This window comes from Larimichthys crocea, chromosome XVI, assembly GCF_000972845.2.
Source record: "Larimichthys crocea isolate SSNF chromosome XVI, L_crocea_2.0, whole genome shotgun sequence".
Taxonomy (NCBI): domain Eukaryota; kingdom Metazoa; phylum Chordata; class Actinopteri; family Sciaenidae; genus Larimichthys; species Larimichthys crocea.
This window is the reverse complement of record NC_040026.1, coordinates 23,373,279-23,399,819: the sequence shown is the minus strand read 5'-3', so window position 1 is coordinate 23,399,819 and position 26,541 is coordinate 23,373,279. Positions and strand designations below refer to the sequence as shown.

General features: G+C 43.8%; 2 protein-coding genes across 5 annotated transcripts in view; one reads left to right on the top strand and one right to left on the bottom strand.

The window, feature by feature from the left end:
• Positions 1-3,663, top strand: part of tex47 (testis expressed 47) — a 10,598-nt gene extending 6,935 nt beyond the window's left edge. The window contains exons 5-9 of the mRNA XM_019275006.2: positions 1,942-2,020; positions 2,267-2,404; positions 2,500-2,647; positions 2,763-2,807; positions 2,933-3,663. Coding sequence (XP_019130551.2) covers positions 1,942-2,020; positions 2,267-2,404; positions 2,500-2,647; positions 2,763-2,800 — 403 coding nt within the window. The 3' untranslated portion in view covers positions 2,801-2,807; positions 2,933-3,663. The remainder of the gene's footprint in view (positions 1-1,941; positions 2,021-2,266; positions 2,405-2,499; positions 2,648-2,762; positions 2,808-2,932) is intronic.
• Positions 3,664-7,534: 3,871 nt separating this feature from the next.
• LOC104928970 (rho GTPase-activating protein 44) overlaps positions 7,535-26,541 on the bottom strand; it is a 77,090-nt gene continuing 58,083 nt past the window's right edge. For 2 of the 4 annotated variants that reach the window (XM_027289752.1, XM_019275030.2), the window contains exons 17-19: positions 14,046-14,161; positions 12,720-13,103; positions 7,535-9,500 (exon numbers count right to left, since the gene is read on the bottom strand). In XM_027289752.1, coding sequence (XP_027145553.1) covers positions 9,343-9,500; positions 12,720-13,103; positions 14,046-14,161 — 658 coding nt within the window. In that variant the 3' untranslated portion in view covers positions 7,535-9,342. Of the gene's footprint in view, positions 9,501-11,341; positions 11,395-12,719; positions 13,104-14,045; positions 14,162-16,351; positions 16,544-24,153; positions 24,172-26,541 lie in introns of all 4 variants that reach the window. The other 2 variants (XM_019275025.2, XM_027289753.1) reach the window with 2 other exon arrangements.

Below are 26,541 nucleotides of genomic sequence, written 5' to 3'. Positions count from 1 at the left end.
TCGTCTAAATATCCGAATGTGGCTCAGAAAAACCAAGCTGGACGTACTGTATCCCGCTAGTTGAAAGTAGAAACATTAGGATATCTCAAAAAAACAAATAAAAACAACATTACACGGCTAAATGCCACTATCACTCTTTAAATGACTGATTGTTGAAATGATGATGACGTCTACCTTACAGTTAAACCGTGGTGTGAAGCTGCTTCGAATAACTTGTCCTGTTAAAAATATACAACACAGGACGTGGTGACTTCAACCGAATTATCATAAAGTCACTAAGCTACTCCTGAAAGTCATGTTTGGTAACTCAGCCGACTGAATTCCCTCTTACCGCAGTCCCTGCTGATGTTTAACGGTGAGTCGTACATCTGCAGGTGTTTTGTGGAGTCAGGAATCAGCTCGAGCCAAAAGCTTTTCCAGAACCGCCTGAAGATGACCAGCCCCGGTGTCTCATCCAGCACCGACCCCCGATCGGCCTCACAGGACAGTCAGATAAACAGTCAGCCTTAGTCATAAACCTCCTCTGACAGTAACAGGGTTATTTTATGGTCTATCCACAGAGGAACACACCTTCTTAGACGTTTCAGTGTTCACCCAGTTTCTGCAGAGCGGACGGACAGTGCAGACCAGGTCTCGTGCTGTCCTCCTCTTCCTCTTGTTCTTTAGCTTCAGCGTCTCCGGGCTTCTGTCTACATTGAGCACCTTCAGCCAACAACAGCGAGCACACATACAGATCATATTCACAGGAAAACATGGAATTAGCAAAAAATACCTGAAGAAATGCTTTGAGAAACTGATGACTGTGTAAATCAAATGCAACGGCCTCCACGTCAGTATCTAAACCTGACTGAAACTCTGAAGACACTTTAATTTATGGCCCATCTGTTTCTGCCTCATATTAATGTGAACTCAATGACCAGAAGTAAAGATAAAATTAAACCTTGTGCTCCACTGTTGGAACAGCCGGCTTTCAGGGTTATGTGCCATGAACACAACCTTGGGAGCTTCCAGCAGGCACTAAAAGAGACGTAAACACAGAGTGAACGGTTTCATCGGTCATGAGGGTGATAATGAGGAGGGGTTCACATGTAAGAAACAAAAAAAAAAAAAGATGACAGCAGTAATTCAAATCAAACTCTGGGAAATATATAATTATAATAATATATAACACAAGTACACAAGAAGTACATATTTAAATAAACGCTACTTAAAAGAAGCTACAAACTTTTCAAGATTGGTAAACTATGTTTATTTGATCTGTCTCTACTCTGATCGTATCGAATCGTATCGAATCATACCACACCGTACCGTACCGTACCGCATCGAATCGTATCGTATCATATCGTATCGTATCGTATCAAATTGTACCGTACCGCATCGAATCGTATCGTATCGTATCAAATTGTACCGTATCGTATCAAATCGTACCGTATCGTATCAAATTGTACCGTATCGTATCAAATCGTACCGTATCGTATCTTTCTGTTTTTTTATTCCAGCTTTGTGCACAGATATAATACTAACAACAATAAGAATGATAATTCATTAGTTAAAAAAGAATATGAGTAAATCATAAAAAAACAGTTTGAAAGCAGAGATATGATAAATTATTATTAAGTAGTATTTTTATGTTCGCAGAACATCAAAGTATCATTATATTTAAGTTCATCCTGATTTTGATCATAGTAGAGACAGATCAAAAAAACATAGTTTACCAATCTTGAATAGTTTGTAGCTTCTTTTAAGTAGCGTTTTATCTAAATATGTATCTTCTTGTGTACTTGTTTGTATATTTATTTATAATTATATATTTCCCAGAGTTTGATTTGAATTACTGGCTGTCATCTTTTCTTGTTTGCTTTCTTACATGTGTAACCCCTCCTCGTTATCACCCTCATGACGCTATGAAACCGTTCACTCTGTGTTTACGTCTCTTTTTAGTGCCTTGCTGGAAGCTCCCAAGGTTGTGTTCATGGCACATAACCCTGAAAGCCGGCTGTTCCAACAGTGGAGCTACAAGGTTTAATTTGTATCTTTACTTCTGGTCATTGAGTTCACATTAATATGAGGCAGAAACAGATGGGCCATAAATTAAAGTGTCTTCAGAGTTTCAGTCAGGTTTAGATCCACTGACTGTGGAGGCCGTTGCATTTTATTTACATCAGTCATTCAGTTTCTCAAAGCATTTCTTCAGGTATTTTTTGCTAATTCCATGTTTTCCTTGTGAATTATAATCTGTATGTGTGCTCGCTGTTGTTGGCTGCAGGTGCTCAATGTAGATCAGAAGCCCGGAGACGCTGAAGCTAAAGAACAAGAGGAAGAGGAGGACAGCACCGAGACTCTGGTCTGCACTGTCCTGTCCGCTCTGCAGAAACTGGGTGAACATCTTGAAACGTCTAAGAAGGTGTGTTTCCTCTGTGGATAGACCATAAAACGACCCTGTTACTGTCAGAGGAGGTTTATGACTAAGGCTGACTGTTTATCTGACTGTCCTGTGAGGCCGATCGTGGGTCGGTGCTGGATGAGACACCGGGGCTGGTCATCTCTCAGGCGGTTCTGGAAAAGCTTTTGGCTCGAGCTGATTTCCTGACTCCACAAGAACACCTGCAGATGTACGACTCACCGTTAAACATCAGCATGGACTGCGGTAAGAGGGAATTTCCAGTCGGCTGAGTTACCAAACATGACTTTCAGGAGTAGCTTAGTGACTTTATGATAATTCTGTTGAAGTCACACGTCTCTGTGTTGTATATTTTTAACAGGAAAAGTTATTCGAAGCAGCTTTCACACCACGGTTTAACTGTAAGGTGAGACGTCATCATGCATTTCAATTTCAATCAGTCATTTAAAGAGTGATAGTGGAATTTAGCTGTGTAAATGTTGTTTTTATTTAGTTTTTTGAGATATCTCTAATGTTTCTACTTTCAACTAGCGGGATACGATACGTCCAGCTTGGTTTTTCTGAGCCATATTTGGATATTTAGACGAACAGGTGGAGCTCAGGAGCTGGACGGACTCGCCTCCAAAGCAAACCCTGCTTTAGCATCCAAAATGTACAAACTGAGCATCATGCTGTGTGGACTTTACACTAGAGACTGAGAGCATAAACTCAAGAGGAAACTGAGGTCATAACCCAAAAGACAAGTCGGCTCATTTCTCCATAAGACTCTATGCAATCTGATTGTTTTGGAGCCAGTTGTGCTGCCCACCTGCAGATATTCATGGGCCCCAGAGGATGCATCATACTCTCTGACCTTTTCATGCTCTACACTGAGATTAACTTTCTTGTTCTTTTGTGAAAATATTGGATGAACTGGTTCAGACATTCACAAACAATAAATCCAAATGACTTCAGTGACATTTGTGGTTCGTTGTTTTATGTTTCTAACAGCTGTTTTATTACAGCCTGGAAGGCTCAGTCGTGTTTAAATGTCATTTTTCATCGCTGTAAGCTTCACAAACAAATGTTTCTTTCACCTCTCTCTCTGCGTGACTAGATACTAGACTACCAACCCTTCATCCTTCATCTTTTCTTTGCATGTTTTGGCCATGACCACTGTATATTGGAGGCTGTTGTTCATCACAGAGGTCTGCATGCCACATGACGCATTTCAATGCTTCACTGTCAGCCACTTTAAACTTTGATTTACTCCGCAATTCAAGAATGTAATTAAATGTTTTATGCCTCTGCAGAATGTGTTTGGCCTTCCCTAAAGCACCTTGGAAGTGACTGAAAGCTTCCCGGCAGAGAGAAATCACTGTGACAGTTTAATACCAAATTAAATTTTTACTGGAGCACTTGTTATATGTGTGAAGTAACACTGAACAACATTTACAAGAAAAAAAAAGCACAGAAGATCCAAGTTAATATAAAAACATTTTTAATAGTTTCAACATTCGGATGAGGTTAATTTGACTTTTTAATCTTACTGTACACTGCGTGTTCCACTTGGTGAGCGGGAGATATCGTGTCCAAGAAAAAGGCATTTTCCTCTTTTACTCCGAAACTTCACAGCGTCACCACAGTTTGACACAAAGAACTTTGAAATCTAAAAAGGTTCCTTGATAACTTTATGTGTTCCCTTCTTTTTTATTTTTTATTTTGGCCCCCGTTACTTGGAACTTAAACAAAAAGAAACAAACATATGATTGAAGATGGCTTCATGCACCACAGTGTAATCTACAAATAAAAATAACAAACCAACCTGTACGCAGCAGTTTTTTTTTTCTTGCTTGTTGTTTGATTTCAGTGTAAAGTTACAGGAACTTTTTTTTTTTTTTTAGTCCTCTAAAAAGCGCAGTATTCTGGGCACAGTCACGTCAGCTGAAGGTTTTTGATTTCCAGACATCTCCGGATGTGCTTTCTTTATTTGCTTTAAATAAAAACGTTGGAACGTACAGAAGATACACGGTGAAAACAAAGTGAGCGTTTCAAACAAACTGTTGGCAGAACTGATGGTGATGGAGAGTTTGACTCAAGGGCAGCACTGAATTATCCTTCTTTTATAAAGGTCGATCTATCGTTTATAAAAAATAAATACAAGCACATTTATATAGGACCAAAGATGAGACATATTTCATAGGCATGGTTAAAAAGCATGCTGCTGAGTTTCACACAGGACAATGTCAAATCAAACGCCCCCTTCCCTTCCCTCCCTTCCCTCCCCAAAATTGGTCATAACACACTTTTTATCAAACACCCCACCACCCTCTTTTACTTGAAACTATGTCCACGACACACACGATCCGCCTTTAATCACGACCTATAAGGTGAACGTCATCTATCACCAGTACATTCCACCTATTCATGTAAAAAAAACAAAAACAAAAACAGGCCTTCTTCGTATTTTACCGCTCAAAGGGCATGCTCGCACAAAAAAAGCTGTAATACTGGAAACTCTCTCTGCTCGACCGGGGTTGTTCTTATTGTTAATAAAGGTGTGTTTGATGAAATACTGTATGTACAAGCCTTAATCTGAAATCCTTCAGTACAAAACGAAGAGCAGCACGTTGTAACACAGAAATCCAGACAAAGACAGGACAGACCGTTCACCTCAGCACAGCCAGATTTCAACAATTACTTCTTTTTTTTTTTCAATTTATTTATAAAAAAAATGTTTCGTGGTCAAGTTTTTCTTTACATATTAAAATTATAAATACCGGTGATCGCATTCCACGCTCTCCTTGTTTCAGTGTCTATATACTGTGATGATTTACTGCTCTTCTTTTGGGACAAATTTAGAAAATCCTATTGTGATTTTTCAAATATTTTCTGACATTTTCATAGACCAAACAATTCAGCAATGAAGCAGCAGATTAAAGGTCCAGTGTGTAGGATTTAGTGGCACCTAGCGGTGAACTGAACACTCTCCCACGCCTCACCCTCTTCTTCCAAGCATGTAGGAAAAACAGGCTGCAAAAAGCAAGAGGCCATATGTAGATCAGTGTTCGGTTTGTCTGCTCTGAGCTACTGTAGAAACGTGGCGGTTCAACATTGGTGGGCTCCGTGGAAGAGGACCCGCTCTGTGTAGACATAAAGGGCTCATTTTAAGACAACAAAAACATAACGATTCTTATTTCCAGGTGATTATACACTAATGAGAACGTACTAATAAATATTGTATTCCACTCCTGCTAATAGATCCCCCTAAAACTCACACACTGGACCTTTAATTGATAATAAATAAATAATGATAAATTGTAGAAAACATCAACTTTTTGTCTTTAATCTGCCGTTTTTCTACTTGTGAAAACATTTTTAAACACAGATCTTACATCTAATATCAAATATAGGGGACATAACATTCAGTCATGTTGTGGTAAGGATGAGCTTCGCCATATTCTGTGGAATAGTCAAATTTAAAGTCGACCACAGAGTCTCCTTCAACCTCTTAAAGTCACACCCGGTTGAACTGGTGGGAAAATGTATAAAATGATGTGACGTAGCATCACGTAGCTGCAAAGACGTGTTGGAAACGAGCAATAAAAATGTGATATTAACATTGTTTGTTTGTTTTCTACCTGTAAAGCTGAAATCGGGGGGTTCAAGAAGTTGATTCTTCTGCGGCACGAGCACTATCAGCAGTTTTTATTTAGAAAACCTAAACTAACTTCAGTGCCATGAGAGCTACTGCACCATATAAAGTTACCGTGTGATGTTATTTTGTGTGAACGTGACATTATTGTGCTAGAACCAGCAACATTATAATATTATCTGTACAGTATAATCTTATAATGTTCGTAGTCATTTATATTTTTCAATACAGTATTTGTATATATCTATATATATATATTTAAATTTCTCCCCCAGTCGGTATATACAGAACACGTATGTACAGTATTTACACGAGTCCTGTGAATGATTTCGCACTTGAAAGAAAGAGGATGGTCGAGCAGCACAGTGACTTTGAGGCCGTGTGTCGTGGATGTTCTCAGGACTTAAAAGTCTTACAAATCTGGATAGGTCACAACAAAACCCACCGCAAGGCAAATAACAAACTGCTGCTGTCGTATGCAAACCTTAAGTTGCTCCAGTTTTATTGATTTTTCAAGTTTTTTCTCTTAAACTAAACCTCTTGATTCCTGAAAAAAAAGGTTTCGATACGACAGCAGGGAAAATTCTGGTCCCGTGTTTGAATGATTTTTTTTTTTTCTTTTTCTTTTGTGTGTAGTGGAAACAATCACAACTTCTTCAGACCTAGTAAAAAGTATTCAGAAATATATCTGTATAAATACTCTCATCAAAATAAACACATATACACATATCTTTGCACTTGCCTCTGGTTCACTAATATAGACCAAAAATATCAGCATCATCAGACCTATAAACTGCAACGTGGAGGTGGTTCGAACTGAAGCTGCACTGTCAGAAGAAGAAGTGTGCTTGTTTTGTCGCTTCGGGCGCTGCAGTGTTTCTGTTTCTGTTTGTTTTCGGACAAAAATAGCACCTTCTTTTTTCTGCGAGTGTGACTGTGTGTTCAGTTCTTTGATATGATATGATAGGATGGTGTAATACCTCAGGGCAGGAGGACAGAAAATCTTGTGCCTGCATGCTCTCTCTCTCTTTCTCTCTCTCGCTCAGCTCATCGTGTTTGTCACATGGAGCCTGAAGTGTGCCATTACAGAGTTTTAATTAGACCCTTAAATAAAGATTTTAAATCCTACACTGCCAACTGTAGCTGCTGTTAGTTCAGTTTGTTAGCTGGGCTGCCCGGAGTGTGACCTCAGAGCACTGGGTGGAGCGTTAGTGTTTGTGCCACGGGCGTTTTGGACCGCCAGGACGTGGAGGGCATGCTAGAAGAGGAGCCTTTGCAATGACAGAGGCGAAAAGAGAAGAGGATAACAGAGGGAGAGTGAACGAGCAAGAAGCCGCCAGACAAGAGTAAATCTGGGAATGACTTTTAGTCATAAAAGGCTGAAAGACAGAGGCCGAGCTGGGCTGACTGCTGTTGGACTAGTCTGCTATGTCCAAGTAATATAATCAAAACAAATACAGCTGTCCATATTTACCACAGTGGGATAACACTCTGAAATTGGGGGCAAAAAAAATCAAAATAAAATGAAAAAATATCAATTTCTACGCAGTGTTGCTTTAAAGTGACTATAATTGATCATTTCTTTTATAACTTTTAGCGTCTTTCAGCTCATTGTTTTGTTTCCAAATCCACAACTTTAGTGTTCTGGTTCAGGAGTTGGTGGAAATTTTGCGTGATTCTGCTGATCCACAGTTGGTGGCAGTAACACATGAGGAAGTTAAGCACTGAGGCCGAAAGCTAATGTTTTATGTTGAAGGAAATGTGTTCAGGGTGTTTATTAGCTCTAGATTAAAGTGTTTTTTCTTAGTGAGAAACACTGATGGTAAAAATAACTTTATTCCGTTAACAAGAAAGCTTCACAGGACACTTAAATAAACCCACGGAGCGGCAGCGGGAGCTCTGATTGGCCACACTCCTGCCAATACATAACAGCTGCTACAAACAAGAGCTCCTGCTGCTGCTGCTCTGTGGGTTGGACTTTAATTTAATTATTAATTGAAGCAAATGTTCTGGTGGCACACTCCAGGCACCGCATAAACCAAACCTGCACTTTGTAGTCTCTCTGTGGATTCAGCTCGGAAAAATGAAAAATCCCACACAACTTTTGCTTTGCTGCCAAAATAATTATGTGTAATCACGTGGAGTTTTTCATTTCCCCGCTTACTACACTCGTTATATTCACATTCCAGCCTTTTTATTGTGTACCTTTCATAATCTCATATATTTAATACCTCGACTATATTCTCTCTGGAGGAAATGGTACCTTTATAGCTCTCATGTAGATACAAAATATGATCTGATTTGATTTATAGTCTCATTTGTATCATATATTCTGGAAATGTACAGTATAAACAATAAATATTCAGTGATTGATATCCTGATCAAATGTAAATACAGAGAAAAGTGTGATTGGGCGTTTAACCTGGTAGTTTTTCTCCTAAATGTCTAAAACATGCATTCCTGTTTATGCTCCACGACACCAACAGTGCAACATCATATAGTACAATTACCAAACACATATAAACACACACACACACACGCACACACACTTTTCCAAAAACGACACACTGGCACACTCACAGTGAACGCTCAGGTGAGACTGAAATTTGAGGAGGGTTTGTGAGGGACGGGGGTTGTTGCCATCGCATGCCAGAGCGAGGCGTTTTCACCCCTGAGGAATGGAGGAGGGAGTTGAGATGGAGGATAAACAGTGAGAGGAAGAAGGAGAAGAAGAAGAAGAGGAAAGCCGACGTGCTGGCAGGACCGATGTACAGTACTGTGTTCTTCTTCCTCCTGAAATAATTCACTCATGAGAAGCAGCAGCAGCAGCAGCAGCAGCAAAGAGCTCATCCCTCCCAGCGGTCTGTTTCCAGTCTCATGTGTGAAGTTAAAGGCAATATTGCAAGTGAATCAAATAAGGCAGAAAAAAAACAAAAACATAAAACATTAAATTAAAAAAACATCCAGCCAACATAAAACGTCAAATTGTGTCTGAACAGTCCCCTGACAATATCGTCGCTAACACCTCGTGATTCTTTTTGTTTTTGTGAGCATCTTTTTCGGTTCCTGTATTTCTTTTGATATTTTCTAGAAGAGCTCGGTTTTTTACACGTGGACCTCCTCCCCCTCCCTGGATCAGACTAGGTGAGGTGTGACGATGAGATCCAGAAGTATTCCAGTTTGAGGAGGTGAACGGTCACTGAATGAGCGCATTGGTTGGTGGTCGGAGGAGGGGGCGAGTTTCATTTAATCAGCCGGCGGAGGGGATCTGAGTGGGATGGGTGTGAGGGGGGATAACTCAGTGGCGTCATAGCACTGTGCTCTCAGACTCTTCCTCCGACTCCGCTCTGTTGCCGGTCGACTCGAGCAGCGCCACCGAGTTTCTGAAGGGGGAGATGTGGGGCAAGTCAAAAATACCGTCCAGTTCCACGTTGATGATCGGGATGTCCAGGTTGCAGAGAGAATCTGGAGGAGCAGAAAACACAGAGGGGACGTGAAGAGAGTGACACAAACACACCGGTCAAGATCAGTCCAGATGTCGGATGATGTTACACGCAACATGTGAGGTCATCATAAATTCAAACCATAGTTACAGTATGAATGAATAAAAATGCACGATAGAGATGCACGATATAAAAGACAGCTCATTATGCAGGTTGATCAAATGCATGGCCAAAAGTATGCGGACACTCAAACTTTACTCCCATATCTTATTGTTTAAGCAACAATGAGCAGTAATCTGTAATCTGTAACAGACTCCACTCTTCTGGTTTGAGAGATCTGCAGAGATTTGATGATTTTGTGTTAAAGGTCAGGGCTCTGAACAGGCCAGTCAAGCTGGGAAACCCATTTATTTATGGCTGTTATGTTGAAACAGGAGAGGAATAAACACAAACTGGTCTAAAATCTAAAATACCAATGCATTGTGCACCATTAAAATTTCCCAAACCAGGAAAACCAAGACTAAATCTAGATCACAGTATGTAACAGGGGTGTCTGCACGGATACTGGACATGCCCTCTACAACTGGACCTCGATTATGTGAGTAGTATTTATTGCTGCACTAACACGTCTTTGTCGCTCTGTAGCTTGATTGTTTCCGATTTTTTTGTAAGTCTCTTTAGATAAAAGTGGCAGCCAAATGACTAAATGTTAAATGTAAAAATGTAAATACACTCATAAAAACACAGTTATGAATATTATATTCTGTAAACACACTGGATAAAGTTCAATGTGGCCTTGAGAGCGTGAAGTCTAAATTAAAAAATGTGTTACAAAGAGTTGTTTTCACTTGTGTGCAGCAAAGATGTTACATTACTATTAAAAATATTGCAGTCTAGTATTGCTTCCATGACGATGATATTCTATTATATCCTACAAAACCCATGATGCAACTCAGTAATGTCTTTATTCAGTCAGTCCCTGAACTCATCTTTTAAACGCTGTGCCTGCAGTTTGTGATCCGAATATTCTGTCAGATATCTGCTCCATCATACTGTTTTCACAGCTCTGTGGGATTATTAAAGCCTGACAGAGCGTGTTTTCACAGCTCTGTGGGATTATTAAAGCCTGACAGAGCGCTTCTTTAAAGATAAAGCTGTTTTTATTATTAGTAGTATTGTTATAAATGTCAATATCGTGCATCCCTACAGCTTCACACCAGATTCAGACATGATCGATGACCGTCAAAAAAAAACTCTCTGAACACTGTCAAAACCCAAAAACTCCAAGATCAATGTAGTTAGTTATACTCGTGTATAAACTAATATATTGACCTCGGTTTGATGCACATTACAGACATTTCTCTGGAGTCACGTGTGAGGATGATGACGTCCACAGTGTGATGAACAACTGCACAGACAGGGAGTGTGCTGACTGAGGAACAGTGGTGGGCAGTGAGGAGGCACGACACTGTGGGGTGGAGGAGGGAGGGGGGCAGTAACTGTCAAAGCCAGGAGGGGTAGGAGGGCAGCTGGAGCAAGGCATTATGGGTGGGAGGTTTTTTTTGGCATCCGCCCCGGTCTGTTCGACACGCCCATGTAAGCCATGCATCGCATCAGTCTCAGCCACCATGCAGAAGCAGCTGTATGTCGGTGTATACATAATGAGGAATCATGTACAGGTACATAAGGACAGGCTGTAGAGTGAGGCTGCAGCAGAGCTGTGAATCAGACAGAAACCTGATCCAGAATCTGCATCTACTCGCAACCTCACCCTACTGTGAGCTGGCTCCACGTTCGAGCCAACGCGGCAGAGGGATCGGAGGGGTGGGGAGGTGAGGCTTTAGCACAGGAACTCCTGCTTACCCTAAAAGTCCCTCTCACACATAGAATCACACTGAACCTCTCGGCTCATACGGCTGTAAGTGAGACAATAAGAGCAGTCGACAAGAGGGGAGATTAGACGAAAACATGATTAGAACCTACAAGTGATCTAGAGGTAAAGTACAAGAAACAGCCAACATAAAATAAACATGTTTTAGTGCAGAAGTCTGATGTTATTCTATATTTGTCTGGTTGTAAATCACATGAAAAGACCAAAACCAGGAGACATAAATCTTTAAAAATGGGTCACAGATACAGATTTATATTTAAATAAAGGCCCAGTAACCCCCTTAAAACAGCTGGTCACTGTAGTTTTTTATCAAACATTACTCAAACAGGAAGAAATACTACTTTATATTTGTTGGGGACTATTTCCAACGATCATGACCGATGATCTATGACCAACTAACCTTCTAACCAACCTAACTAACCTTTGCCGCTTCACATGAGACAAATCAGGCCTTACCTGACTCTACATGCTCGCCTGCACAGATGATCCATAACACGTCTTCAATCAACCCAAAAGGTCACATGTTACCCCGCTGCTCATCGAGCTCCCCTGGCTACCTGTACCTATTAAATTCAAATCACTTATCTCCAGTTCTGCATCCACATACTTGAATGTCCTCATATGTTACCTCCTCCGATGAATGACGCCTGGCTCTGACACCTGTACGCTCAGGACAGTTCAAACTTTTCTCATCCTACCAGTTCCTTCCAGATCGAGGCGTCCCTCTCTGCCTTCAAAAACCTCCTGAAGACCTCCAGCTCTTCTACCAACAACTGGACATGATACATCTATCTACCTTCTAGGAAATGGCCTTGTCCAACTGTACCTTGATTGTTAGTGCTCCTCAAATAAACTCACCCTTTGACACTATTGAGGAATAACTTCAAATACTTCTTTATAGAATCAGTTCATTTGTTGGTTTTGGTCTTTTTGTGGGATTCACAGACAATAAAAAAATCGAGCTTTAACACCTTTATTAGTATGCAACAAAGTTCAGATCTTTAAAATGTATAATACATAATGTGTCCCCCCTCCACTACGTCCATAAGTCACACAGTAATATGTAGTCTACGTTGTTCTGTAAATTGTTGGAAATATTCACACACTCTGATAAAAACTATAAATTAAGTCCATGATCTATCAGTTATCTTGTAACAGCTGGTGGTCAAACAAGTTTTCTTGAAGCAAACATGAGAATAAATAAACCTGACTGCCAACAACACCATTTATCCATTAGATACTCCTAAACCTAATAAAGTGCAGAGCAAAGTGAGACATAGCTAATCAAATCTACACCTGAACACTCCAGTGGAGGTGTACATATGTCTGGTTGTTGTTTATACACCTTACCTGTGGACATGCTTTCCCCAGGAGACAAACCATCCAGGAGTCCTGAATGCTCCAGCGGCTGGGGACTGGTGCCGGGCGTGGTTGGGGGCTGAGGGGGAGGTAAGCTGGGCCTCTGCCGGGGCGGCTTTGGGGTGGGCCTGGCCTTGGTGAGAGTCCCAGCCAGCGAGGGTGGAGAGGAGAGGGACGGGGTGGTGGCCATCTGGGCCATTTGTCCCGGGGAGCCGATGGTGGCGTATCCCTGCGGGTAGCTGAAGCCGTACGGGGAGGGGGTGCTGGGAGGAGTGGGCGACAGGCTGACTGGAGACGGCTGACCTGTCGACTGGTCGGACATGGCTCCCGTCTGGCAGTAAGGACCTTTAGGAGGGATCGGGGCCAGTTTCTTTGCTGCAGAGAGACCAGGAAGAAAAAAATAGATCTGAGTTATATAAAAATGATCAGAATCAGAATCAGAATCAAGTTTATTGCCAAGGAGGTTTGCACTTACAAGGAATTTGACTTGGTGTAGTTGGCGCAGAATAAACATTAAGTAAAAAATATAGAAAATATAGGATGATACAAAAACAAGGATTAAAATATAAACAATATAAATATATATACAATATCTTAAATAAAACAAAGGAGCTGTAGTGCAAGCGTAAAACTGCAGAGATGTTTCTGAACCTGCGGTGAAGCAGCGTCACTGCTGGAGAACAAAGAAGTGATGGATTTCAAACTGTTTGCAGATGAATGAATGTTTGCTTGTGTCTTAATTAAACTTCAGGGATTGTACTGTGCTTCAGTTACATGTGGAGGCTGAGATATCCTGACTTTTAGTCCGTTTAGTCAGGAACGATGCATCCTTTAATTCCCTTAATGTTCAGTGTCTTCCATTAGCTCATCTTTAAACTCTGACAAACCCAACCTGAGGTCAGACTTTAAGAAGCTCCCTTCTCAGTTTTGCCATTATTTAATAGAACATATAATTCTCCTGTCTGCTGTTTAGTTTAAAATCTGATCCTCACACGGTGGGCTGACTTAGGGCGAGAGGCGGGGTACACCCTGGACAAGTCGCCAGTTCATCACAGGGCAGACAGACAACCATCCACTCTCACATTCACACCAATTAACCTAGTTTTTGTCTATAATGTGTGTATTTAACTGCAGCTTTTATGTTAATGTGTCAAACTGAAGACTGACGTGAACTTGGCAGCGTATTTGGATAACAAGCCGCCCTTTAACAGACACATGAAGCCAGCAAAGCTTTAAAAACAAAAATCCAGAATTCGACAAGGAAATGAAAATGTTCAAACCGGTGCCAAGGTGAAGCCACGCGGTGTTATTTATTACCTCTCCTCAGGGTGTGAGGGCTGTGCTCAGAGTGCTGCGACTGTCCACTAGAGGTCATCGTTCCCTGGATTCCCTTCTGTCCGATCACAGGAGACAGCTCCTTGTTCTTCAGAGTACTGAGGAGAGAGAGACACACAGGAATCAGACGAGCCGCCTCCACGCGTCCCACTTCTCTTTAATGATATGTCAACCCTGCAAATCTCTTTGGATGTTAAATAAATAAAAATGAGAGCACCCATAGTTCAATGTCAGATCACCTGAGCGAGCAGACAGACGTCGTCTGTACTGCGGTGCAGCAGAAGCAGTACAAAAATCCCAAATAAACCTTAATGGCTTAATGGATTTTCTTTAGTTTTACAGCGCAGTGCAGCCAGAATGCCAATGGGGGAAGGAAGAGGGCCTGAAGGTCACAACGTAACCGCTTTATACTCTCACTGACTGTCGCTCTCAGCAGATGAGGCATGAATGGATGACTGAAGCTGCTGGGATTTACAGGCGATGCACATGAGCATCTCGTTGGGCTTTCTTCCAATGTCAAACAGAATAATGTGATTAGAACCGGCGGTGTTTGTTCATTTTCGTGCAGATCTACCACTCAGGGCTGACTGGGCCCACTGGTATGACTCATTAACACCCACTTTTTGTAATGATATGCACTGAAAGCTTTGAATTTCCTTTGTTGCCTGGCAACCAGGCTCCTGAATATCCTGGGCAACATGAAAAGTTATGGATTGCGTTCATGGGGTATTAAATTAAAGATGGATCTGATAATGGCGTTCCTAAAGAGCGCTGACTGACACACACACACAACCAAAGACAGAGGATAGGGTGGCGCTGTCGGGAGTATCCTAATCTCACTCATTCCCATCATCTGTGTCCCCTGCGGTGGCCTTCTCTTCATTTGTGTGTGAGTTGTGTTGGAAGTACGAGCAGCGTTCTGTATTTACCTAGTCGGCTTGGCTCCTCTCTCTTGGCTACAGGCACAGGCTGCCCATGGAGGGGGAGCAGATAGAGGGGTGTTGGGGGGTTTAGGGGAGCCCAGGAACAGATCGTGGCGAGTAAGAACGAGCGGGGGTTTGATGTAAAGGGTGGAGCCATTCGTGTCGGACAGGGCCGCATGCGAATCGGACAGGGAGGCCTGTTTGGGCAGGTGCAGGGAGCTGGGCTTGGGGTTGGAGTTGAGGTCAAGCTGCTGAGGGGACGGGCAAAGGGAGTGGAGGAGGAGCGGTGGTGGGCTGTAGCCAGAGCGGCGGGAAGGAGGGGACGGGCCGGGAGGCGCGGATTCAGGACTGGGAGCGACGGGACGCATACCCGGAGGTGCTCGGGTGTAGAAATGGTGGTGGTGGTGGTGGTGGTGAGGAGGAGGAGGAGGGAGCGAGTAGGAAGAGCAAGAGGAAGAGGAGGAGGAGGAGGGTGAGGAAGAAGGGTAAGGGGGAGGCAGCCTCTCCTCCTCGGGGGAGGGGTAGGCGCAACAGGAGTCCGACCAATTGGAGGATGCATCATCCGAGCTGCAATGATAAACATATGAACGTCTCATGGTCTCCAGAGGCTGAAAATCTGTTAAACTGGATGAATTCATTAGTGTCTAGAGGTGAAGAGAGGCGAGGTGCGTTGATTTGTAAGTTTAGGGAAATCAGGCGAATATTAATTATTGTATCAGTTATGTGAGGACGTGAGGGCTCCGAGGGGGGAACAGCACAGAGGAAAGAAAGATCATGAGAACCTTGGTGGGTTTGAAATAAAACAGAAAAGTCAGTCACCTCATCCATTGCAGAGCCTTGCAACAATGGACTGTTATGCTGTTAATGATGCTTGGACTAATGAACAAAAGAAAACAAGATACATAACTCACGCACATGCAGCAATGAACCATATCGACAGAACCACGGGTGAACTTTTATCTACATTTCGTCATAGCATGAAACACAGTGTCAGCACTCGAGCAGGAAATGGGTTCTGACGGCACACATGGTTCTGCAAATTCACGATGAGAGAACGTGAAGAAAGAAAACTTAAAAAAGAGCAATCACAGAGTCTGAAACATCATGCTCCATCAGAGGTGAGGGGGTTCACACGGGGGTGACGAGGTGAGAGCGACAGACAGGACTGGGTGGCAGACAGCGCTGTTCTGGTGTCAGTTGCAGGACGCAGCAGCACACGCGGCGTGGGGAAGGGGAAAGGGAAGGAGCAGCGGCGGCGGCAGCAGCAGCAGGTGTGAGGTGTGCGTTGTAGGGAGGTGAAACAGGAGGACAGAGAAGGGGGGCACGACAGAGGGGGGCGGGGCGGGAAGGGGTGGGGGGGCTTACCTGGCTCGGTCACTGCTAGTGGGAGGTGGGGTGGGGGAGGGGGAGGCAGAGAAATCCCCGGGCGGCTCGGGGATGAGAGCGTCAGTGGGCGGGACGGGGGGATGCACGCTCGGTGGCGTGGAAGAGCTTTTACGCGTAGAAGACGAGCCCCTGCGCGACACCCAAGAAGTGTCCATCACCCTGACACCCATGCTGCAGTGGGACAGAGATGCACAGCCAATCAAATCAAGGGAGGGAGGGGGGTGGCGTGTGTGCGTGGTTCAGAGGGGGTTCAGGTTTCCACACCTTGAACAGATCGGCACGGGGAAAAAGGGAGAAGCTTCCCCCCGTCATCTATAGTATTAGTGCACTGCAAAAGGCCTGACCATGGGTCAGCTTGTGCTCCACCCAAACAGCCTGGTGTGAGCGTACTTACGATCCTCAGCATGCAAGAAAAGAGAACATTTCATCTGCACATGTGTCATTTCTCTTTTTGTTATGGTTATGACGTGTGAGTGAGGTGAAGTGTTGAATCTTTCGATAACTGCTGCACAGGAGCAGTTTGGATGAAATGAACGACAGTAAGATGAACGACATGATCCACGTTCAAGGTTCCCACATCTTAGGAAACAAGCTCACCTGTCCACTCAAACTAAAGCTAGTCAGCTTAGCAAACACCTATAGCACCTTTAAAAACGACAACTTATGTTATATGAAGGATTTTTCCTTTCTTTATGTCACTTCCTGTCGCTATTGACGACTTTAAACAAGTCAAACGTCTGTCCTGATTGGTTCAAACAGCAACAAGTAGAGAACAAGCATCTGCATTTATGACGAGGTCATGCGACCTGCCAACAACACGTCCACTGAGGATAACTCACAGGTTGTCTGTCTTTCTAATCTAAAAATCTGCAAAATCTGTAATGACACCTGTCAATCAAAGTGTCCACGCTCTTAATCCTGCATAACTTTAAGCCTTAATATAATGTGAACAGGTGAGTTGTATATAAATTCACCCTCAGTACAGTTGTCATGAACGGGGAAATTAGCTACAGAGACCAAAACTGTTTTTTGTACCAGGCTGTAAACATGTTTATTTCTGCTGTGAAGTTTTTAACATGGGGACTTATGGAGACTGACTCACTTCTGGAGCCAGCCTCAAGTGGACGTTTGAGGAACTGCAGCTTTTGACTTCACTTCGCAGCACGAGAGGGTTAATGCTTACTTGTGTTGTGACTGCGTAATGACGCTGCAGCCTTCAAATGATCTCTTAACAATAACTATAATATATTTATATTTAATATAACATACTTGAATTATCAGCTTGTTACATATCCTGACCATTCATAGATTATTATATTATATATTATTACATATTAGACAATAAATATTATGTGCTATGTTGTTGCACAGTTCCCAAAAAGATTTTTAATGTCGAAAACAAACAGGAACTAACTTAACTGTGTAGTTCTCAACAAGAGGCTACTGTTGCACTCACAGGCTGAACAAGTTTATCCAGTGCCAGAAGCTGCAAAGATGCTACTTATGTAAACACAGAAAGAAAGGCCCCCTTTGTCCACCCGTTTGTCACCCCCACTCTATTGGAGACATTGAACTATAGGAGTCCAAGTTGTGTCACTTCAGGCTGGAGCTTTAAACACACACACGACAAATGACAGACAGCTCCTGTCAACGTGCAGCTGAGACGAACAGATGATGGATAGGACCGATGAGAGGATGACTGGAGGAAAAGGATCTATACTGTACCTTTGTATCTTCCTAATGCTGCACAGTTAAAACAGAGACAAGCACAATGAGGACAGGAGTAAGGATCGTGGAAGACAAGAGTCTCCCCGTGCTCATTAACAGCATCGTTATCAAAGCAGCAGAGGAACTTTGGCAGGATAAACTTTTAAGACGAGAGCCAAGGTGGAGGCTGGTCCTGGCAGGGGGCTGCAAAAGGACGAGAGTCACGCTGAGTGTAATAAGAAGAGCGATTCGAGGGGTGAAATGTGCGCTCCCTGAAGTGCTCCAACGACGTCACAGCCAAGACAGGAAATTATTGTTCTATTTATCCCTAATTAGGTCAAATGTTCCCTAATGGATACAAGAAAATACCCCCCAAAAAGGTTTTCTTCTAATCACAGTGTGGTTAGTTTGCAGTGGTACATTCAAGTATCACAGTGAGGATTTAATACTGAATACTGCAAACGGTCCTTACTTACAAGGAAAAATCTTCATGCTACAGCATGAGATTATATTTTAGATAATAGTGAGCCTCCAACTTTGCACCAAGAAGACCGGTTTCAACATGACAGTTGCGTAAGGAAACTGTTGGTTCCAGTCTGGTGTGGAAGAAGCTGATAGACCGGCGTAAAGCCCTGACCTCAACCCCTTTGAACTGAACTGGAACAAGGCCCCCAATAGCGCGAATTTGGTAGGTGCCATAGTCTGAGTTGCAGGTCAAGTAATGCACCTTTTTTCTGAGCGCCACACCCCCTAAAATTACCACTATTTATTAAAGCCTCAAAGAGCATCAGTAAATTATTTGTACATCATTCAAACTAACAGGGAAACCAGAGGAGGACCTTAATGCACGTTCTCTGTGGACCAGGAGACGCTTATTCACTTTCTTGCCGAGCGTTAGATGAGGATTAAATTTTTTAAACCCACTCTTGTGTCTGTCTGACAAATATGAAGTTACAGCAAGTTATCTAAGCTTTGCATAAAGACTGAAAAGAAGGGGAGACACACTCAGCTGCTGAATCTCTCTTCTTACCACGTCTCATTTGTTTTAAATCGTGTAGATGAAATAGAAACAAATAGATGCGGTGTTACGGAGAGTTATGTGCAGGACTACTTCTTGTCCAGGTGCAGTGACTTCCTGCACTCTCTGCTGGTTGCCTGGTAACCGTATGTTGACAACAACAGTCGCTGCTTCCGGCCAAGAAATAATCCAGCAGCTTAAGATTTAAGATTGTACCTTTGTAAAGGTAGGCTGGACTAACTGTCTGCTTGTTTTGTGACCAAAGCTGTCACTCAAACATCTCCAAAATATAAACTATCACACGTTACAGTTTCCTTTGCCTTGTATGCTCAGTATATTTATAAAAGGACAGCTGGGCAGAGAAATTATGATTTTTATTCCTCACATGATCGGGATCGGCTTTAACTAAAAATCTAAACTTCACAGTCACGCTCAGACGTGAAATCCAAGTAAAGACAACCTCCCTTTCAAAGGAGCAGCCGCCTTTTACTTTTCCTTCTGAAGAGTATTCTCTTTTTTTTATGTTCAAAGTCGAGCTCTTATTGATCAGACCCGGCACACACACACACGGTTTTGGTTTAATTAGCTGGGCTACTTGTGGTCCCACGGCCGCAGAGCTCAGACTCCCCGCAGGGCCTGATAAGACCAAGGGTGTATTAAAGCATTAAAGAAAAGAGACACAGAGACAGAGAGAGAAGAAGAAAGTAAGCGACTGACTGGTTTTCAGCTAATCCCGCAAAGCTTGAGGATTGTCAGATTCCTCATTTCACAGACTAAAATGTCATCTCTCGCTCTTTTTTCTCACTGGGCTGCAGAAACCTTGAGGGCAGGTAGTGCTGATACAGTATTCCTTCTGCCCACCTCACAGCGAACCTGAGCTTTTGAACTGAGGTCACATCCCACGTGAAACTTGTGTAATCAGCGGGGAATTCTCCTGCTCTCACTTCACATGTCTGACTCTGTCAAAAGCAAGTCATGTGGAAACTTTACGTGACCTCGAATCCAAAAGCTAACTCGTCAGTCGCGGTGTCAGTTAGGATCCACCCTGAAAGAGGCTGCAGGGACCCGACAGAGAAGACGCAGAGTGACATGATTGTGAGCGTAATCACTGGGAGGATTTAGATAAGTGGGCTGGTTTCCTCTAACTTGCAGAGAGAGAATTGTTTCTCCGCGCTTTACAGGCTAAACTGAGCAGCTCATATAGATGACGCTCAGTTTAATTACACTGCTTGTATCAGTATTTCTGTGCTATTAGCGTGGCTCTAGGGGTCTGCAACTTTGGTCCAAACTGCAATATCTCAGCGGCTGGAAATCTTGGTTCAGGCAACCTGCTGCACTGGTTGGTTGATGTTTCAAAGAGTTTTAGCATCAGACTCTGCTTTTGAAACACTGCTTTTGTTGTCAGTGCAGTAGAAGTTCTCCACCCGCTTCCACCGATCTGTTACTTTGCTTATTCTTGACTCTTCACAACCCTCGGTGCCTAAAAAGCTTTCCTAACTTCTTCCCCAATCTTCAGGATTCTGGGAACGATCTCCAAACCGCAGCTACACGTGTTAGAAATGTAATCCCAGTAGAGACAGAAGGGTCGTACCCGTCCTTCTTGTAGAACTCCAGCATCATGTTGTCTGTGGCGACGCTCAGGGGCCGTCGACTCTGGTCGTTCTGCCTTCGGTCGATCTGATCCATGTCCGGGGACGGCATCGAGCTGTAGTTGGCGTTGTGGTTGGTGTGGACGGGGCTCCCGAAAAAGCCCAACTAAGGGGTAAAAATGACTCATTGCACGACCCACGTTTTGGTAAGGTAATCACGAAAGCTTGAATTTCCTGGTTGCCTGGCAACCAGGCTCCTGAATTCCTGGGCACATGAAAAGTTAGGGATTGCGTTCATGGGTATTAAATTAAAGATGGATCTGATAATGGCGTTCCTAAAGAGCGCGACTGACACACACCCAACCAAAGACAAGGATAGGGTGGCGCTGTCGGGAGTATCCTAATCTCACTCATTCCCATCTCTTTGTCCCCCTGCGGTGGCCTTCTCTTCATTTGTGTGTGAGTTGTGTTTGGAAGTACGAGCAGTGTTTCTGTATTTACCTAGTCGCTTGGCTCCTCGTCTTTGGCTACGGCACAGGCTGCCCCATGGAGGGGGGAGCAAAGAGGTGTGTTGGGGGTTTAGGGGAGCCCAGGAACAGATCGTGGCGAGTAAGAACACGAGGGGGTTTTATGTTAAAGGGTGGGCCATTCGTTTCGGACAGGGCTCATGTCAATCGGACAGGGAGGCCTGTTTGGTCAGGTGCAGGGAGCGGGCTTGGGGTTGGGTTGAGGTCAAGCTGCGGAGGGGATGGGCAAAGGGGAGTGGAGGAGGATGGGTGGGGCTGTAGCCAAGCGGCGGGAAGAGGGGGACGGCGCCGGAGCGCGATTCAGACTGGAGCGACGGACGCATACCCGGAGGTGCTCGGGTGTAAAATGGTGGGTGTGTTGGTGGTGGGAGGATAGGAGAGGGAGCGAGTAGAAGAGCAAGAGGAAAGGAGGAGGAGTGAGGTGTTAGGAGAAGCGGTTAAGGGGGAGGCAGCCTCTCCTCCTCGGGGGATGGGTAGGCGCAACAGGATCCGACCAATTGGAGGATGCATCAACCGAGCTGCAATGATAAACATATCAACGTCTCATGGTCTCCAGAGGATGAAAATCTGTTAAACTGGATGAATTCATTAGTGTCTAGAGGTGAAGAGAGGCGGGTTGCGTTGATTTGTAAGTTTAGGAAATCAGGCGAATATTAATTATTGTACAGTTATGTGAGGGAGTGAGGCTCCGAGGGGGGAACAGCACAGAGAAAGAAAATCTGAGAACCTTGGTGTGGTTTGTAAATAAAACAGAAAAAGTCAGTCACCTCATCCATTGCAGAGCCTTGCAACAATGGACTGTTATGCTGTTAATGATGCTGGGACTAAGAACAAAAGAAAAACAAATATAATAACTCACGCACATGCAGCAATGAACCATATCGACTGAACCACGGGTGAACTTTAATCTACATTTTCATCATAATGAAACACAGTGTCAGCACTTCGAGCAGGAAATGGGTTTGCAAATTCACGATGAGAGACGTGAGAAAGAAAACGTAAAAAAGAGCAACACAGAGTCCTAAAACATCATGCTCCATCAGAGGTGAGGGTTCACACGGGGGTGACGAGTTGAGAGGCGACAACAGGAACTGGGTGGCAGACAGCGCTGTTCTGGTGTCAGTGGCAGGACGCAGCAGCACACGCGGCGTGGGGAAGGAAAGGAGGGAGCAGCGGCGCCGCAGCAGCAGGTGTGCGTTGTAGGGAGGTGAAACAGACCGAGAGGGGGGGGCACGACAGAGGGGGGCGGGGCGGGAAGGGGTGGGGGGGCTTACCTGGCTCGGTCACTGCTATGGTAGGGGAGGTGGGTGGGGGAGGGGAAGGCAGAGAAATCCCCGGCGGCTCGGGATGAGAAGCGTCAGTGGGGCGGGACGGGGGATGCACGCTCGGTGGCGTGGAAGAGCTTTTTCGCGTAGAAGACGAGCCCCCTGCGCGACACCCAAGAAGTGTCCATCACCCTGACACCCATGCTGCAGTGGGGACAGAGATCGCACGCCAATCAAATCAAGGGAGGGGAGGGGGTGGCTGTTGTGCGTGGTTCAGGGGGGGTCAGTTTCCACACCTTGAACAATCGCAACGGGGGAAAAGGGAGAAGCTTCCCCCCGTCATCTATAGTATTAGTGCACTGCAAAAGGCCTGACCATGGGTCAGCTTGTGCTCCACCCAAACAGCTGGTTGACGTACTACATCCTCAGCATGCAAGAGAGAACATTCATCTCCACATGTGTCATTTCTCTTTTTGTTATGGTTATGACGTATGAGTGAGGTGAAGTGTTGAATTCTTCGAAAACTGCTGCACAGGACGAGTTTGGTGAAATGAACGTCATGATCCCACGTTCAAGGTTCCCACATCTTAGGAAAAAAGCTCACCTGTTCCACTCAAACTGAAGCTAGTCAGCTTAGCAAACACCTATAGCACCTTTAAAAACAACAACTTATGTTAATGAAGGATTTTTCCTCTTCTTCGGTCACTTCCTGTCGCTATTGACGACTTAAAAACAAGTCAAACGTCTGTCCTGATTGGTTCAAACAGCAACAAGTAGAGAACAAGCATCTGCATTTAGGACGAGGTCATGCGACCTGCCAACAAAACGTCCATTGAGGATAACCCACAGGTTGGTCAATCAAAGGCGTCCCACTCTAACCCTGCATAACTTAAGCCTTAATATAAGTGAACAGGTGAGTTGTATATAAATTCACCTCAGTACAGTTGTCATGAACGGGGAAATTAGCTACAGAGACCAAAACTGTTTTTTTACCAGCTGTAAACATGTTTATTTCTGCTGTGAAGTTTTAACATGGGGACTTATGGAGACTGACTCACTTCTGGAGCCACAGCCTCAAGTGGACCGTTTGAGGAACTGCAGCTTTGTGACTTCAATTCGCACCACGAGGTTATGCGTTACTTTGTGTTGTAGCTGTAATGACGCTGCAGCCTTCAAATGATCTCTTAACTAAATAACTATAATATATTTATATTTATAATAACATACTTTGAATTATCAGCTTGTTACATATCTGACCATTCAGTATGATATTATATTAATATTATTACATATTAGACAATAAATTATTATGTTTGGTTGTGTGCACAGTTCCCAAAAAGATTTTTAATGTTGAAACAAACAGGAACTAACTTAACTGTGTAGTTCCAACAAGAGGCTACTGTTGCGCACACAGGCTGAACAAGTTGTCCAGTGCCAGAAGCTGCAAAGATGCACTTATTTAAACACAGAAAGAAGGCCCCCTTGTCCACCCGTTTTGCACCCCACTCTATTGGAGACATTGAACTATAGGAGTCCAAGTTGTGTCACTTCAGACTGGAGCTTTAAACACACACACGACAAATGACAGACAGCTCCTGTCAACGTGCAGCTGAGACGAACAGATGATGGATAGGACGATGAGAGGATGACTGGAGGAAAAGGATCTATACTGTACCTTTGTATCTTCCTAATGCTGCACAGTTAAAACGAGACAAGCACAATGAGGACAGGAGTAAGGATCATGGAAGACAAAGTCTCCCGCGGCTCATACAGCATCTGACAAAGCAGCAGAGAAATTTGGCAGGATAAACTTAAGAAAGACGAGAGCCAAGGTGGAGGCTGGTCCGGGCAGGGGCTGCAAAAAGACGAGAGTCACGCTGAGTGTAATAAGAAGAGCGATTCGAGGGGTGAAATGTGCGCTCCTGAAGTGCTCCAACGACGTCACACAAGCCAAGACAGAATATTGTTCATTTATCCCTAATAGGTCAATGTTCCCTAATGGATACAAGAAAATACCCCCCAAAAAGACACGAAAAACGTGAGAGGTTAGTTTGCAGTGGTACATTCAAGTATCACAGTGAGGATTAAACTGAATACTGCAAACAGTCCTACTTACAGGAAAAAATCTTCATGCTACAGCAGAGAATTTATATTTAGATAATAGTGAGCCTCCATTTGCACCAAGAAGACCGGTTTCAACTGACAGTTGCGTAAGGAAACTGTGGTTTCCAGTCGTGTGTGGAAGAAGCTGATAGACGCGTAAAGCCCTGACCTCAACCCCTCTGAACTGAACTGGAACAAGGCCCCCAATAGTGCGAATTTGGTAGTTGCCATAGTCTGAGTTGCAGTTCAAGTAATCACCTTTTTTCTGAGCGTCACACCCCCCTAAAATTACACTATTTATAAATTAGCTTCAAAAACTCAAAGAGATCAGTAAATTATTTACAATCATTCAACTAACAGGGAAACCAGAGGAGGACCTTAATGCACGTTCTCTGTAGACCAGGAGACGCTTATTCGCTTTCTTGCCGAGCTTAGATGAGGATTCGATTTTTAAACCACTCTTGTGTCTGTCTGACAATATGAATTACAGCAAGACTAAGCTTGCATAAAGACTGAAAAGAAGGGGAGACACACTCAGCTGCTGAATCTCTCTTCTTACAACGTCTCATTTGTTTAAATCGGTAGATGAAATAGAAACAAATAGATGCGGTGTTACGGAGAGTTATTGTGCAGGACTACTTTTGTCCAGGTGCAGTGACTCCTGCACTCTCTGCTGGTTGCCTGGTAACCGTATGTTGACAACAACAGTCGCGGCTTCCGCGCAAGAAAATCCAGCAGCTTAAGATTTAAGATTGTACCTTTGTAAAGTAGGCTGGACTAACTGTCTGCTTGTTTTGTGACCAAAGCTGTCACTCAAACATCTCCAAAATATAAACTATCACACGTTACAGTTTCCTTTGCCTTGTATGCTCAGTTATATTTTAAAAAGGACAGCTGGGCAAGAATTATGATTTTTTTATTCCTCCAATGATCGGGATCGGCTTTAACTAAAAATCTAAACTTCACAGTCCACTCAGACGTGAAATCCAAGTAAAGACAACCTCCCTTCAAAGGAGCAGCCGCTTTTACTTTTCCTTCTGAAGAGTATTCTCTGTGTTTTCGTTGCAAGTCGAGCTCTTATTGACAACCCGACACACACACATCGGTTTTGGTTTAATTAGCCGGGCTACTTTGGTCCCCACGGCCGCAGAGCCAGACTCCCCCCAGGGGCCTGATAAGACCAAGGTGTATTATGACATTAAAAAAGAGACACAGAACAGAGAGAGAAGAAGAAGTAAAGCGACTGACTGGTTTTCAGCTAATCCCACAAGCTTGAGGATTGTCAGATTCCTCATTTCACAGACTAAATGTCACTCTCGCTCTTTTTTCTCACTGGGCTGCAGAAACCTTGAGGGCAGGTAGTGCTGATACAGTATCCTTCTGCCCACCTCACAGCGAACCTGAGCTTTTGAACTGAGGTCACATCCCACGTGAAACTGGTGGATCAGCGGGAATTCTCCTGCTCTCACTTCAATGTCTGACTCTGTCAAAAGCAAGTCATGTGGAAACTTTACGTGACCTCGAATCCAAAAGCTAACGTCGTCAGTCGCGTGTCAGTTAGGATCACCCTGAAAGAGGCGCAGGGACCCGACAGAGAAGACGCAGAGTGACATGGATTGTGAGCGTAATCACTGGGAGGATTTAGATAAGTGGGGGTTTCCTCTAACTTGCAGGAGAGAAATGTTTCTCCGCGCTTTACAGGCTAAACTGAGCAGCTCATAGAGATGCTTTAATTACACCGTCTTGTACAGTATTTCTGTCTATAGTGTGGCTCTAGGGGTCGCAACTTGGTCCAGACTGCAATATCTCAGCGGCTGGAAATCTTGGTTCAGGCAACCTGCTGCACTGGTTGGTGTGATGTTTCAAAGAGTTTTAGCATCAGACTCTGCTTTTGAAACACTGCTTTTGTGGTTAGTGCAGTAGAAGTTTCTCCCACCTGCTTCAACCGATCTGTTACTTT